Below are 14097 nucleotides of genomic sequence, written 5' to 3' on the forward strand. Positions count from 1 at the left end.
TCTCTACTCCTTAGAAACCTTAAAGTTGGACAAAGAAAAAAAGGTTGCATTTTGGAAGTTTGGAAAACATTATTTTAAGTTAGGTAACTTTTTGGCAATTATTTCACCTCAAATTTTTAATGAACGATTTATGATAATTGTTTTGGTATAATTTTGTTATTTACCGAGTGAAGAATTGTTTATTTTATTAATTTTTTTTCAGGTAAAGCAATCTGCATTTGTTTGAAAGGAGAAGTAAAAAACGAAGTTTTGACTTTAAACTGTAAAATCGACAACTTGCTTTTAGATGTAGATTTTTATAAAGATGGTAAACGGTACGGCTTTTGCCCCGCACCAACCCCAAACTCGAAAACTATCATAATTTGCGATAAGAAAATTAATATGACACAGAATCTAAATACGAATATTACTACAGTTGTCGCAAGTAACAACGATTATTTTGTTATTTACGGTTATTGGCAATGCAAGCATGGAGAAAAATTAGAAGAGGACAGCTTTTATGTGACTAATCCTTGCAATGACCATAAAGGTAAAAGTTTAATTCATTTTAAACAATTAATCAAAGCATTTAGTGTAAGCAGTATTTGATATTCATGGGACAGTTCTAAACTTCGGATGACTGCAAGTTCTGGTGGTTGGTCAAAAGCAATTGTCTCAGAAAAAAATCACATCTCCATACCTGAAAGTTAGGTTAAGGTACATAGATAAAAAAAAAATCTGAGACTAGTTCTTGTGTTGATGACAGAAAATTCAACCTCACAGTAATAACTATTATATTGGAGTGATATAATCATTTTTTATCAGTATACTCTGCATGGTTTGTTGTTATATATTATATTAATATTTGTATAACAGTTATACGAAATACGTTCGGTTATCAGTTAAAAACACAAGTCACATGGGTAGAAGTGCTTATGGCAACATAACATCGGAATGCGCTCAAGGCCATCCGCTGTAAAAATCGATTTCATCAGGTACTGTTTAACGATGATCGCGAAAGATCTGTTGTCGCTTTATTTGTTAAAAAAAATCCACGAAAATAATGAAATAATTGTTAATAGTTATCAAAAGTACCAGGATTATAATTTTATACGCCAGACGCGCGTTTCGTCTACATAAGACTCATCAGTGACGCTCAGATCAAAATAGTTAAAAAGCCGAATAAATACAAAGTTGAAGAGCATTGAGGATCCAAAATTCCAAAAAGTTGTGCCAAATACGGCTAAGGTTATCTACTCCTGGGGTAAGAAAATCCTTAGTTTTTCGAAAAATTCAAAGTTTTGTAAACAGAAAATTTATAAAAATGACCATATAATTGATATTCATGTCAACACCGAAGTGCTGACTACTGGGCTGGTGATACCCTCGGGGACGAAACGTCCACCAGCAGTGGCATCGACCCAGTGGTGTAAATAGTTATCAAAAGTACCAGGATTATAATTTTATACGCCAGACGCGCGTTTCGTCTACATAAGACTCATCAGTGACGCTCAGATCAAAATAGTTAAAAAGCCGAATAAATACAAAGTTGAAGAGCATTGAGGATCCAAAATTCCAAAAAGTTGTGCCAAATACGGCTAAGGTTATCTACTCCTGGGGTAAGAAAATCCTTAGTTTTTCGAAAAATTCAAAGTTTTGTAAACAGAAAATTTATAAAAATGACCATATAATTGATATTCATGTCAACACCGAAGTGCTGACTACTGGGCTGGTGATACCCTCGGGGACGAAACGTCCACCAGCAGTTAAACACATAATAGTTTGTATCTGTAAAATTTGAATTTGGATAACTGATTCCGCTTCATATTTGTTTGCAAAAAGGACAATGGTGGTTCAGTGCAATTGGATTTGATTAATGATGATCATTTATGAATACCATACCGACTAGTAGTTTTACTGATAAAAAAATAAGTCATTTTGTCCCTCCTGCATAAGTGTTGTCGTATGAATATTTAAAATTGACTCATCTGATTACCATTAATTTGTATGCATTCCTATCAATAACAATAAGATCCTTTTTGATTTTTCAACAGTTATTAAACATTGTCATCATGTAAAAATGACAAATAACAGAAATAAACTAACGATATAATATAAAAAAGAAAATCTGGTATGATTGTCAATGAGACAACTATCCACAAGAGACCAAATAACACAGAAAATAACAATTTTAGGTCACCGTACTGCTTTAAATTATAAGCAAAGCCCATACTGCATAGTCAACTACAAAAGGCTCAGATATGACAAATGTAATACAATTCAAACGAGCAAACTAACGGTTTACTTAATTAATATTTCCAAAATAATGAACAAAAAACAAATAAGTAAGACTACTCTTACTTACTTAAAGCTAGTTAAAAGCCCACATCAACAAAGAATAATATATTGTCGTTGAACGGTTTACTTTATATGCACTACAATTTAAATAACATTTTTTCCAGTTGCAGTGAATGGTAAGTACCCCCAACACATTGGAATGAATGAAAGTTTAAAATATTTCCTTAAAATCTTTTGCTCTCCTACTAGCCTATTTGCCCATGCAAGCTTTCGACCCCTTTTACGTCCAAAGTCTGTACATTTTTACAATTTCTTGTTCTCCTATGAATCAATTCATAATAGACAAAATTATCTAGTAATGGTTTATAATTAAAACATTGAAAATTTATACTAATATAATTAATTCAAGGAGCCTTTTCTGATCAACTGACATTTTTTCATTATAATTTTATGTGATGAAACAGTGGGCCAACAACTTGGATTGCTTTTAATTTTTTTTTCACTTGACCAAATTTTCGTATATCCATTTGTTGGGGGGAAAAAACTTGTAATTAATGGGCAACAATTCCTGTAAGGAGTCGATTGAAAATTTTATTCACATTGACCTATTGTATATCTTGTGTTTTGCTTATCAGATTTATTATGCCGGTTTCAGTCTATTTATAACCCCTATCAAAACTGTAACGGTACTAATATTGAAGTTTAATGCTAAAATATTTTACAGCTCTTCTATAAAAGCATGCAAAACAAAATTTTGATCAACTTGCTTGCTATATTTGCTTGGATCAAGGATTTGTATAGCCTGGCCCATTCTAACTTCGCATGACAAGATTAGCTAGGACCCCAGGCTAGGATTTGTATAATAAGAAGGATCGGAATCTCGCGGTTTATCGTAATCTCTTCCGCGGCGAGACTTCGCTTCTCGCCACTATTACTACTACTACTACTCGACACTTACATAAGACATAAAACTTTATTTAGAGTCGGTATAAGCAAGCAATTACAAACATAACCTCTGAAGAGCTTTTAAAACCGACATAACAACAAGTAAAACAAAACATACATATCGAGTCATGCACACAACATGGTTTAATTTAAGATTTAAATTATTTAATTAGCAAAACAGTGAAATTTATATTTTACACCTCAGTAATCACACTGGTTCAAACTAGATTTTCGTTAGTATAAACTCTTGCATTAAATTTACTCACTATATTATTTCGCTCTTTTTATTGGATATAAACTTTTCCTTTGTTGTTAATTGTTTATTTATACTATTGCAAAGTGTTTTCTTTACATTTTTGAATTTGATATTACGTTGAAATTAGATATTACGTAAAAGCTACTTGGAATTTTTTGATTGCCTTTTTTGAGTTAAAGTGACTTTTGAAGTTGATAGTAATGAACTTTTCCGCCGTTAAAGTATGTCTCGGGAATTAAAGGAAAGTAAGAACGTTAACTATAAACAATTGCATTGTGTGGGAATGTCTAGCCCTAATGTTACGGAAGATGTGTTCAGTTTGGAGAAGGAGATGACTCCAGTGAAGTCAAGAAGACTACAGAAAGTGGAGGAACTTGAGTCGGAGGTCGACAGCAATGACAGTGGTGAAAGCAGCGAGGAAGATGAGGAGTTGCAGAAGTTAAAGAAGGAGTTGGCGAAAGTAAAGCGGAAAAAGAAGGAACAAAAGTCACAGGAGAAGAAAGAAAAGATCAGGAAGGAAATAGAGAAGGAGAAAAAAGAGTTAAAGAAGAAAACGGAGAAACAAAAAGGTACTGCTAAAGTAGATGATTCTCTTAACATTAATTCTTTAAGAAAATGTCCTTCAATTAAGAAAAAGGCAGAATCGGCTGTTAAGAAAATTTTAGAAATTGATTCAGATGATTCGTCTGATGAAAGTGGGGATACCACTTCTAGCTGTGAGTCCGATGAATTAAGTGATTCTATAAAAAAATCCAAAAGACACAAAAATAAAAGCAAGAAAAAGTCTGGTATATTTGATCATCCGTCAGATGAAGTAGTAAAAAAGCAATTGTGGCCGCAATCAAAATTGCAGTTTGAATATGCGGGGTCTAAAATCAATTTTGATGATCTTGAGTTTAACTTATTTGTGGCTGGAGAATTGGAAATTTTGTCCTCTTCAAAGATAGGCGATGTCGAAAGAATTGGTAGAACAAAGCTGTTGAAAAAAATTGCGTATTATACAGAATTGTATGAGTGGAAGGGTCTGAAAAAAATGTATGCTCATATAATAAGGCAGATTGAAAATGGTTTGGCTGATTGGTCGAAAGATTTCAGTGAGATTGAAACTCCCATTTTGATTAAATATGTAAAATCAGATGTCAAGTCTAAAAAATCTATTCAGTATGGGGAAAACAAAAAACCAGTAAAGAAAGAAGAGACTGTGTTTTATTGTTCGCATTTTCAAAGGAAAAAATGTGTGCATAAGGATTCACATTATGGCAAAATTCGAGGTGTCGATAAGTACCTTCAACATATTTGTGCGACTTGCTGGAGAGAAGATAACAGAAAGGCTTATCATCCGGAATCGTCAGAAATTTGTCCGCATCAAACTAAATGACTGGCAGTAAAAAATGTGTTTGGTAAATGTACAATGTTAAACCCACTAGCAGAAGTTTTTTTACCAAGTTATATGAAATCGTTGGAAAGTGACGATAAACTTGATATTGATAAGGTTGATAATCTTGACAAGGGAAATGCATTTATTAATAAGTGTACACATTTTTGTAAAAAATACAAGAAAGATTTATTGTGTGATGTAAATGTAGACACATTGAATATTAAGATTAATAAGGTTGGTTTAGTTGCTCAGGATAAACTGAACGATACTGAGTTTAAAAATACTATTGAAATACATAATCAAATTGTTCAATCAGGTTACCCAAATTATTTGGGTTGTAGAATTCCAGTTAAATCTGGAATTAATGTAGATTTTTTTAGGAAAAATTTGATAGACTATGACGATGAAATCATTTGCGAGTTTTTACAGTTTGGTGCTCCGATTGGATATCAGGGAGAAATGTTAAATGAAGGTTCATCTAAAGTTAAGAATCATAAAGGGGCTACAGATTTTCATGATGAAATTTTGGCTTACTTATTAAAGGAAGCTACATATGGAGCAATAATTGGACCGTTTGACAAAAATCCTTTTTCTTGTCATTTCAAAATTTCACCGTTAAATTCGGTGTATAAAAAAGACTCGGTGGAACGAAGGGTCATTTTAGACTTAAGTTTCCCACCTGGAAGATCCGTAAATGATTTTATCTCAAAGGATGTTTATTTAGGTGAAAGGGTTCAATTATCGTATCCGAAAGTTGATGATTTAGTCGGAATAATTAAGGATAAAGGTGGTAAGTGTCTGGTTTTTAAGAAGGATTTGAAAAGGGCCTACAGGCAAATTCCAATTGACCCAGGTGATTTGCATTTAGTTGGTTTTCAGTGGGATAATAAGCTCTTTGCGGATCGTGTTCTTCCTATGGGTTTACGGTCTAGTGCTTTGATTTGTCAAAGAATCACTACAGCTGTTAGTTTTATGTTTTATAAGATGGGATACATGGTTATCAATTATCTAGATGATTTTGGTGGTGCGGATACGGTGGATAAAGCTGATGAAGCTTATATTGCTTTAGGTGCATTACTAGATAGTTGTGGGCTAGAGGAGTCAAAGCAAAAAGGAGTAGCTCCTACTACGAGGATGGAATTTTTAGGAATCACAGTTGACACTGTGAAGTTGACTTTGGAAGTTACTTCAGATCGTGTTCTAGAGATTTCGTTGTTAGTTCAGGCTTGGTTAAGAAAGAAAAAAGCTTCTTTAAGAGAGTTACAGTCAATACTTGGGAAACTTCATTTTGTGTCCACCTGTGTACGACCCGGTAGATTATTTGTCAGTCGTTTGTTGAACTGGCTTCGTAGTGCTTTCCCTTCAAATGTCGTGGGCAGTGGACATAAGATATATAGAAAGATTCCGGTAGAGGTACAGAAAGACTTATTGTGGTGGCATAGGTTTCTGTCGAGCTATAATGGTATATCGATGATGTCTCTTGAAGATTGGTCGTCTCCAGATGAGATTTTTTCAAGCGATGCTTGTTTAGAAGGGTTTGGAGCTATTACTTCAAATAGGTATTTTCATGCTGTTTTTCCTTCTGATATCACAAAAGATCAATTACATATCAATTGTTTGGAGTTACTTGCTATTGTAGTTGCGGTTAAAATTTGGGGGGAAACATTTTGCGGGAAAAAAATTATGATCTTTTGTGATAATGAGGCGTCTGTTCAGGTCATCAATTCAGGTTCATCTAAGGATGCTTTTATGCAAACTTGTTTGAGAGAGCTTTGTTTTATTCAAGCAAGATTTCAGTTTGAAGTTCGAGCCAGACACATTTTAGGTGTAGAAAATAGACTTGCTGACTATTTGTCTCGATGGCATTGTAGTCATAAATACAGAGAGTTATTTAAGTCAGCTATTTCAGTAGATAGATATGAAGAGGTACCAGTTCTCATGTCAGATTTTTCATTTTTAAATAATTGGTAATTTTTTTTACAGAGTTAGAGGTTCTGCGGTTTCAATGTAAAGATTCTGCTAAACATGCTTTTGCGGAGAGTACTTATAAAAATAAGAAAACTCAGTTAGAATCATATTTTATGTTTTGTATATATTTTGAACTTATGCCTGTTCCTGCTACAGTTCATGTTTTGACACTATATGCACAGTTTCTAAGTAGAAGTTTTAAATCTGTTGACTCTATAAAGAATTATCTTAGTTCAGTAAGATATCTGCATTTATTGTTAGATTTAGAATATCCACAGTTTGAAGCTTTTCATTTGAGATTAGTATTAAGAGGTTTATGTAGAATTAAGGCACATTGTCAAAAACAGGCCTTGCCAATTACTCCTCACATTTTACTTCAAATTTATAAGAAGCTGGATATGAATAGTGCATATGATGCTACTATATGGTGTTTATTTTTACATGCCTTTTTTCTAATGTTTAGAAAATCTAATTTGGTGCCAGACTCCATTTCTACTTTTGATCATAATAAGCAGCTTTGTAGGGATAGTATTATTTTCGATTGTAAGCGTAAGCTATTATTGATAAGTGTTAAATGGTCGAAAACCATTCAGTTTGGTGAGAGAGAATTATTGATACCTTTAGTCTCGATACCAGATTCTCCATTGTGTCCCGTTCAAGCTTTTTTGAATATGAAGTCTTTAGTTTGTACTTCTGATAAGAGTCCAGCTTATTGTTTTATAAAACATAAATTATGTGTACCTGTCACGTATAGACAATTTCAGACAATATTGAGACAGTTAATTACTGAGATTGGTTTAGATGCTTGTTCATATTCTACACATAGTTTTAGGCGAGGGGGGGCTAGCTGGGCTTTTGCAGCCGAAGTACCTACTGAATTAATTCAATTGTACGGAGATTGGAAAAGCGATGCTTATAAAAGATATTTAAAATTTTCATTAGATGATAAGATTTCAGTAGCAGAAAAGATGACGGCACATATTTCAGATGTTTTATTATAAATTTTTACAGGGAATTTCTTTGAAAAAAGGGCGACCATTGTGTCAGCGTCTATACCTAAATATGTTAGTGGAATAGATGGGTGTACAACTCAGGCCTTTCCTGGTGCCACTATTGGTCGTCTTACTGAGTTAATTTCATCTGGGAAAGTAGATTTAATTTCATTAGATTTCGTTATAGTTCATGTTGGTACTAATAATATTTCTTCGTCTCAATCCGTGGATACTATTATATCATATTTCGGAGATTTAATTCACAAGTTAAAAAAGATGACATTTGCTAAGTTGATCTTTACTTCTATTCTTCCTAGACCAGTTGATCACATGAAAACTGGAGCTAAAGTTAATAAAGTTAATACTGAGTTAAAAAGATTGTGTAAAAGAAATAATTTATTATATTGTAATTTGTATAGGAGTTTCTTACTCGACAATATTCCAGATGCTTCCTTATTTGCTCCGAGAGATGGGCTTCATTTAAATTTTGCTGGTACAGAACTTTTCAGAAAAAAGATAATCAATATTATTAAGCATCAGAGTATATAAATTGTAATGTGTTACAATTGTGTTTTTTATTTACTTCATACATGTATATTGTTTACTGTAATTATTCTTTTTTCTCTTTTCAGAGAACTTGCATCCCGAATATGATGCTGGTTTTCCTCTAACTACTCAAGATCTACATATATTTTGAGTTGGTTTGCTGTTTTGTCCTTTCATTATCTATACACATTTTGAAAGGATGGAGCTTATTTGAAGTGAGAAAAAAGAGTGATGATAGTATGTCTGGTTTTTATCATCATTATAACTGTTTTGATAGTTATTATTTTATCTTTAATTTTTTTTTGGCGGCCTTGCAGGCTTGGCGGATGTTTGCCAAAAAATTTGGTTATATATCTATGTTTATGTATTTTCATTTGTGTATTTAATTATTTATGATATATTGTATTTTGTAATATATTGAAAAAAATATTTATATCAGGCAATACAAATTATACCTATTGACTTCCTTTTATTTCACCCACTTGATAATTGGTTTAATTTAAGATTTAAATTATTTAATTAGCAAAACAGTGAAATTTATATTTTACACCTCAGTAATCACACTGGTTCAAACTAGATTTTCGTTAGTATAAACTCTTGCATTAAATTTACTCACTATATTATTTCGCTCTTTTTATTGGATATAAACTTTTCCTTTGTTGTTAATTGTTTATTTATACTATTGCAAAGTGTTTTCTTTACATTTTTGAATTTGATATTACGTTGAAATTACCCACCCTCCCTCCCTTGTTAAATTTTTTTTTTTTTTCCTTTTATAAATTCATAGTGGCGGATGTTTGCCAAAAAATTTGGTTATATATCTATGTTTATGTATTTTCATTTGTGTATTTAATTATTTATGATATATTGTATTTTGTAATATATTGAAAAAAATATTTATATCAGGCAATACAAATTATACCTATTGACTTCCTTTTATTTCACCCACTTGATAATTTAAACATATAAAGCAAGAGTTCATAGCAGTATATAACCATGCAGCACAAAAGTTCTTTAAGCATCGTATAAGTTAAACACATACTAATACATGCAATTATGAGATAAAAACAAAAGCACAAATAAAATGGTTTGCACATAGAAAGCACATTAAGAGCACATAAAGTTTCTAAAATTAGCACAAAACAGCAGAAGCACTATAGTAAAGACAATAAAATTTTGCCATGCTGAAAATAAAGCAACAAACCGAATAAATAATGAACATAGATTAACTGGTGCGGGAATTTCTCGCTACATTGAAGACCTGTTGGTGACCCTCTGCAGTTGTTTTTTATTTGGTTGGGTTGTTGTCTCTTTGACACATTCCCCATTTCCATTCTCAATTTTATTGTAATGCAATGTGTATAACGACAGTTGACAATGTGTTTGTATGTCAATTGTGAAAGAAATTAAAAAAAAATCTTACTCTTGTAAATTATGTCATTATAGCTAAATGCGAATTTGCATCTTCGGAAACTATCAATCTCGGGAAACAGGTGCAAAACCATTTCTGTGGCAAAAAAGAACTGACCACAAATTTCAGGACTAATTACTGCATTGCGTTTTATATACATGTCAGTGGCTGATCATTATCATAAGTTTGGAACAAGTACTGTTAAAGAGAGATCCCACTGGTAAACCCTATAAAACTGCCTCTGCATGTTACTGTAGTCGGTTTCAATCATCATAAAATTTAATGAATGGCTATTATCTATTTTGAATTTATTGCAAAGCGGATTATGTAATATGTGAAGAGTCAAAAATTAGTTTTATGGTTCAATAAAATCAAAATAAATTATTGCCATACATTATATATAAATTTCTATCAAAAATAAGGCTCAAAGAACTTTTTATATTATTTATATTAACAATAACAACGTACACACATGTTGGCGTATGAATACACAACGTCAGAGTGGGCGTGTCGCCATCAAAATTGACAACATTGAAAATAAAACTAATAATTTTAACCAATCAGAAGATAGTAAAAACACCAAATTTATTTATATAGGCATACAAGAAACGTTAGTCAGTGTGTTATAAATTATCAACTGCAAGCAAATTTGTTTAATTGTACTAATAACATTACATCTTTAATGCACTTTTGTTTCTTATCAGAGCACTTACATCAAGTTGTGCATGAATTAATAGGACAACCTTATAGTGTCAGCTCTCTGTCATGCATGTATGACGGCATCTCAAGTCGTCGGTCATGGAATTATTCCTGGTTATGTAGTATACATGTATAATACAGAAATTAACTTGAAAAGAGCGACTTGTCATATATCAAAGAAGACTTTATCTTTTTCTGACTGTACACTATTAATACACTTTCATATGAGGTAAGTAACAACAATTTACATCAAGTATTAAAACAAAAGCCATACTTTTCTGTTTGTAACTTTCATGCTTGCTAGGTCTAAACTGTAGCGTTTATAGATATTTATCAATAAATGTCTTCGTAAACATATTACTAAAATGTTTATTGTCTAACAGTAGATACTTTTTGTACAATTTTGCCTTGTATTGACATTATAGCGCACAATTACTAGTATACATGTAAAACACTGACTTTTGTCTATCAAGGATAGATTGAATAATTGCTTACGGGTACATTAACATCATTTGAACTGTGGTGAACTGAGCTGTCTCATTCGATTGACAATCATACCACATCTTTTTACTCTTAGGTCTTAACTTCAAAATTGGTATACATGACATTTCGATTGACAATCATACCACATCTCTTTACCTTAAGGTCTTAACTTCAAATTTGGTATAAAACTATTTTTACAATAAATGTCTTTGTTTAAATGATAACTCAAATGTTTCTCGTCTAACAGAAGATACTTTTTGTACAATTTTGCCTTGTACATGTATTGACTTTATTTCGTACAATTACGAATATACATGTAAAACGATTTTTGCCTATCAAGATAAGAAATAACAGTAGATTGAATAATTGCTTACATCAACATCATTTGTCTCTTTTGTAAACTGAGCTGTCTCATTCGATTGGCAATCATACCACATCCCGCATCTCTTTACTCTTATGTCTTAACTTCAAATTTGGTATAAAACTATTTTTTGTACATGTATTATGTACATGATGTATGGGCTGTTGGTTTCATGTGATAATATTTATCGACCTGCTATGCTGCATGGGTTTTGTTGATGGTGGTCAACATACATTCATTGATTCAATCATTGTACATGTACATGTAGACTACTAGCTTTTAAAATCTTCATTTGATATTGGATGGATAGTTGTCTTATTTCAATCATATCCCATATCTCCTTGCTTATTTTACTACTCATACATAGACATTAATCACACAGATTTATATGAAAAACAGAATTAATAAAGGCAGTGACAAAGGAAGAGAATCGTCATGATCAATATACACTCAACACCAAGCAGATTTGAAGTATTAAATGAATCTGGCATGTAATGGAATTTAAAAAAAGATGTTCAATGATTTATTTTTATGTTAAAATATAGAAATAATCCAATTTAACCTAGGTATCACATGATCATCTATCAAGTCACTATCAAAGTTCCCTACACACAATGTGTAGCTCTCAAGTTTTGGTATAAGAGATTGAATGTTAATGATCTAATAAAATATTGTTGGTATATCCTCCATAAATGATATCCGGAGGAACATTCTGGTCAATAGTGGCATTCAGTTGTACCGATACACTAGTATTTTTATTTCTATTTGAAGGCATATCATATGTTAGTCCACTAGATTAGTGCATGAATGGCCAACTGCTGTTGGCACACAACTGCTTAGACTTTTTGGGGGACTTGAATCCTTGTGCCTGGACTTTTCTTCTTAACATTCACCAGTTTGCGCATTTTGGAAAATACTGGGGGAAAATGTTTAATATAGTTACATGTGGCAATAATAATACAATACAATGTAGCATATGGCTTAAACAATTCCAATATCAAATCTGTCCTTGCTTAACAATAGCAATATTACCTCAAAATCTCTGCTCGAACAATTATATTTGTTAGATTTATGTTAGTTTTCTATGGGTTTATGCAAACACAGGAATTATTTATACTTGTAGCAATGTTTTAAATATTTTGCAATATTGTAGGATCAAAAGATGTCGCAAACAAAAAAAAATCAAATATTTTGATTTAATAGTGCTTGCTAATGACAATGCTCAACTACAAAAATATGTACATGTACATATACATGAACATATCATTACTTATGTAGCACGTTGTCACACCATTCATGTGTGTCTTCAAACAACAAATTGATATTTTCATATCTTCACAGTATTGAAAACAAACAAACAAAAAGTATGGGAAAATTTAATATTTAGCGACTTAGAAAAAAAAGTTGGAACTATTTGGGTCTATCTTGATATGAATATAAATAATATATAAAATGACTGAATGATAGCAAACGATAAATCTTAAGGGGCGATGGATCATAAAATTAGGATACATTTTACTACAAAATATAATATATAACCAGTCTAAAAGGGTACAACATCACCAAAAATGATAATAAAAGGAATAAATGTTAGATATTTTGGATAACAGAATATCCTTCATATATTATATATATATATATAAAACTCTAACTAGACTTGACTGAAGTATACATTTAGTTTAAGGCAGTTGGGCCTAGAAAAGAAAAAGCTCATGTAAATTTGTAATGCACAGGTTTAAAAAAATTATGACGTCTTGCTATTCTAATTATTTGCTTTGACGCCGTTGCAGGAAAACATCTTGCAAGGCTATTTTGATTTTTGCTTTGACACCGTTTCAGGAAAACATCTTGCAAGGCCTTTTTCTTACTACACAAATCCTTGCTTGGATGTTTGCAAACAATAGGTAGGCGGAGTTTTAATATATACTGATATTTGATTGGACATGAATTTGAAGGTAATGTTTATTGCCCAATCAAATTCCAATATATATCAAACAGACTTCGTACCTGTTGTTTACAAACATCCAAACAAACATAGCAAGCAAGTTGGTCAATGGTTTGCTTTGCATGCTTTTATAGATGAACTGTGAGACCAAAGCTTAATACAAAGACGGCTGTTAACATAAAACGGACTAAAAGTATAATCGCATATGTCCTAGTGCTGTGCTATTTTATCATTGTCAATTAAAGTCTCAGCTCATAAATAAATTTAATAAATTTACATTTAATATTAGATCTATATCATATTTTAAAACAGTTTGAAATAATATTGCAATCAAGACTGCTAGCTTAATCCAATTTTGAGACGGCCTCTATTTCCACCGTCAATAAGATAGTCTGTATTATTATTAAAATTTATGGACACATCCAAAACCACTTTCAATTGCCTTGACTTGTTTTGGAAGACTGTATTTGTCATTTCTTGAACAATTTCACATAACAGAGTTCTCAGCTTTGTAATAATAAATAAAACAGCTATCATGATAGAAGAAGAATCAATTCCTGTATCGGCCCATATATAAGGGAGCTACCATTTGATTTTTATGGGGGGGCTAGGATGAAATTTGAAAAAAATAGGCAGGACAGGAGTTTTGAGTAAAAAAAAAAAGGCAGGATGAGACACTTACAAAAAAAAAAAGTCAGGACGATAATTTAGGTAAAAAAAAGTCAGGATAAACTAAAAAAAAAGGCAGGACCGAACAGAGTGAAAAATAAAAAGGCAGGACAGAGATTACAGCTAAAAAAAAATGCAGGACAAAATTTTTCATCCTAGCCCCCCCC

At 31.9% G+C, this 14097-nt stretch overlaps 1 protein-coding gene across 2 annotated transcripts; it reads left to right on the forward strand.

Annotated features, from left to right (window-relative positions):
- The first annotated feature begins 3565 nt into the window (after positions 1-3565).
- LOC139494908 (uncharacterized) lies at positions 3566-9301 on the forward strand. Of its 2 annotated transcripts, none has more exons than XM_071283051.1 (2): positions 3566-4047; positions 8449-9301. In XM_071283051.1, the coding sequence occupies exons 1-2, from the start codon at positions 3702-3704 to the stop codon at positions 8511-8513; spliced, it is 411 nt and encodes a 136-aa protein (XP_071139152.1). In that variant the 5' UTR covers positions 3566-3701; the 3' UTR covers positions 8514-9301. The 2 variants fall into 2 exon arrangements, with proteins under 2 accessions (XP_071139152.1, XP_071139148.1); XM_071283047.1 differs by having other exon boundaries at positions 7836-9124.
- The last annotated feature ends 4796 nt before the right edge of the window (positions 9302-14097 follow it).

Source organism: Mytilus edulis, chromosome 1 (genome assembly GCF_963676685.1).
Source record: "Mytilus edulis chromosome 1, xbMytEdul2.2, whole genome shotgun sequence".
In the NCBI taxonomy this organism is placed as follows: Eukaryota; Metazoa; Mollusca; class Bivalvia; order Mytilida; family Mytilidae; genus Mytilus; species Mytilus edulis.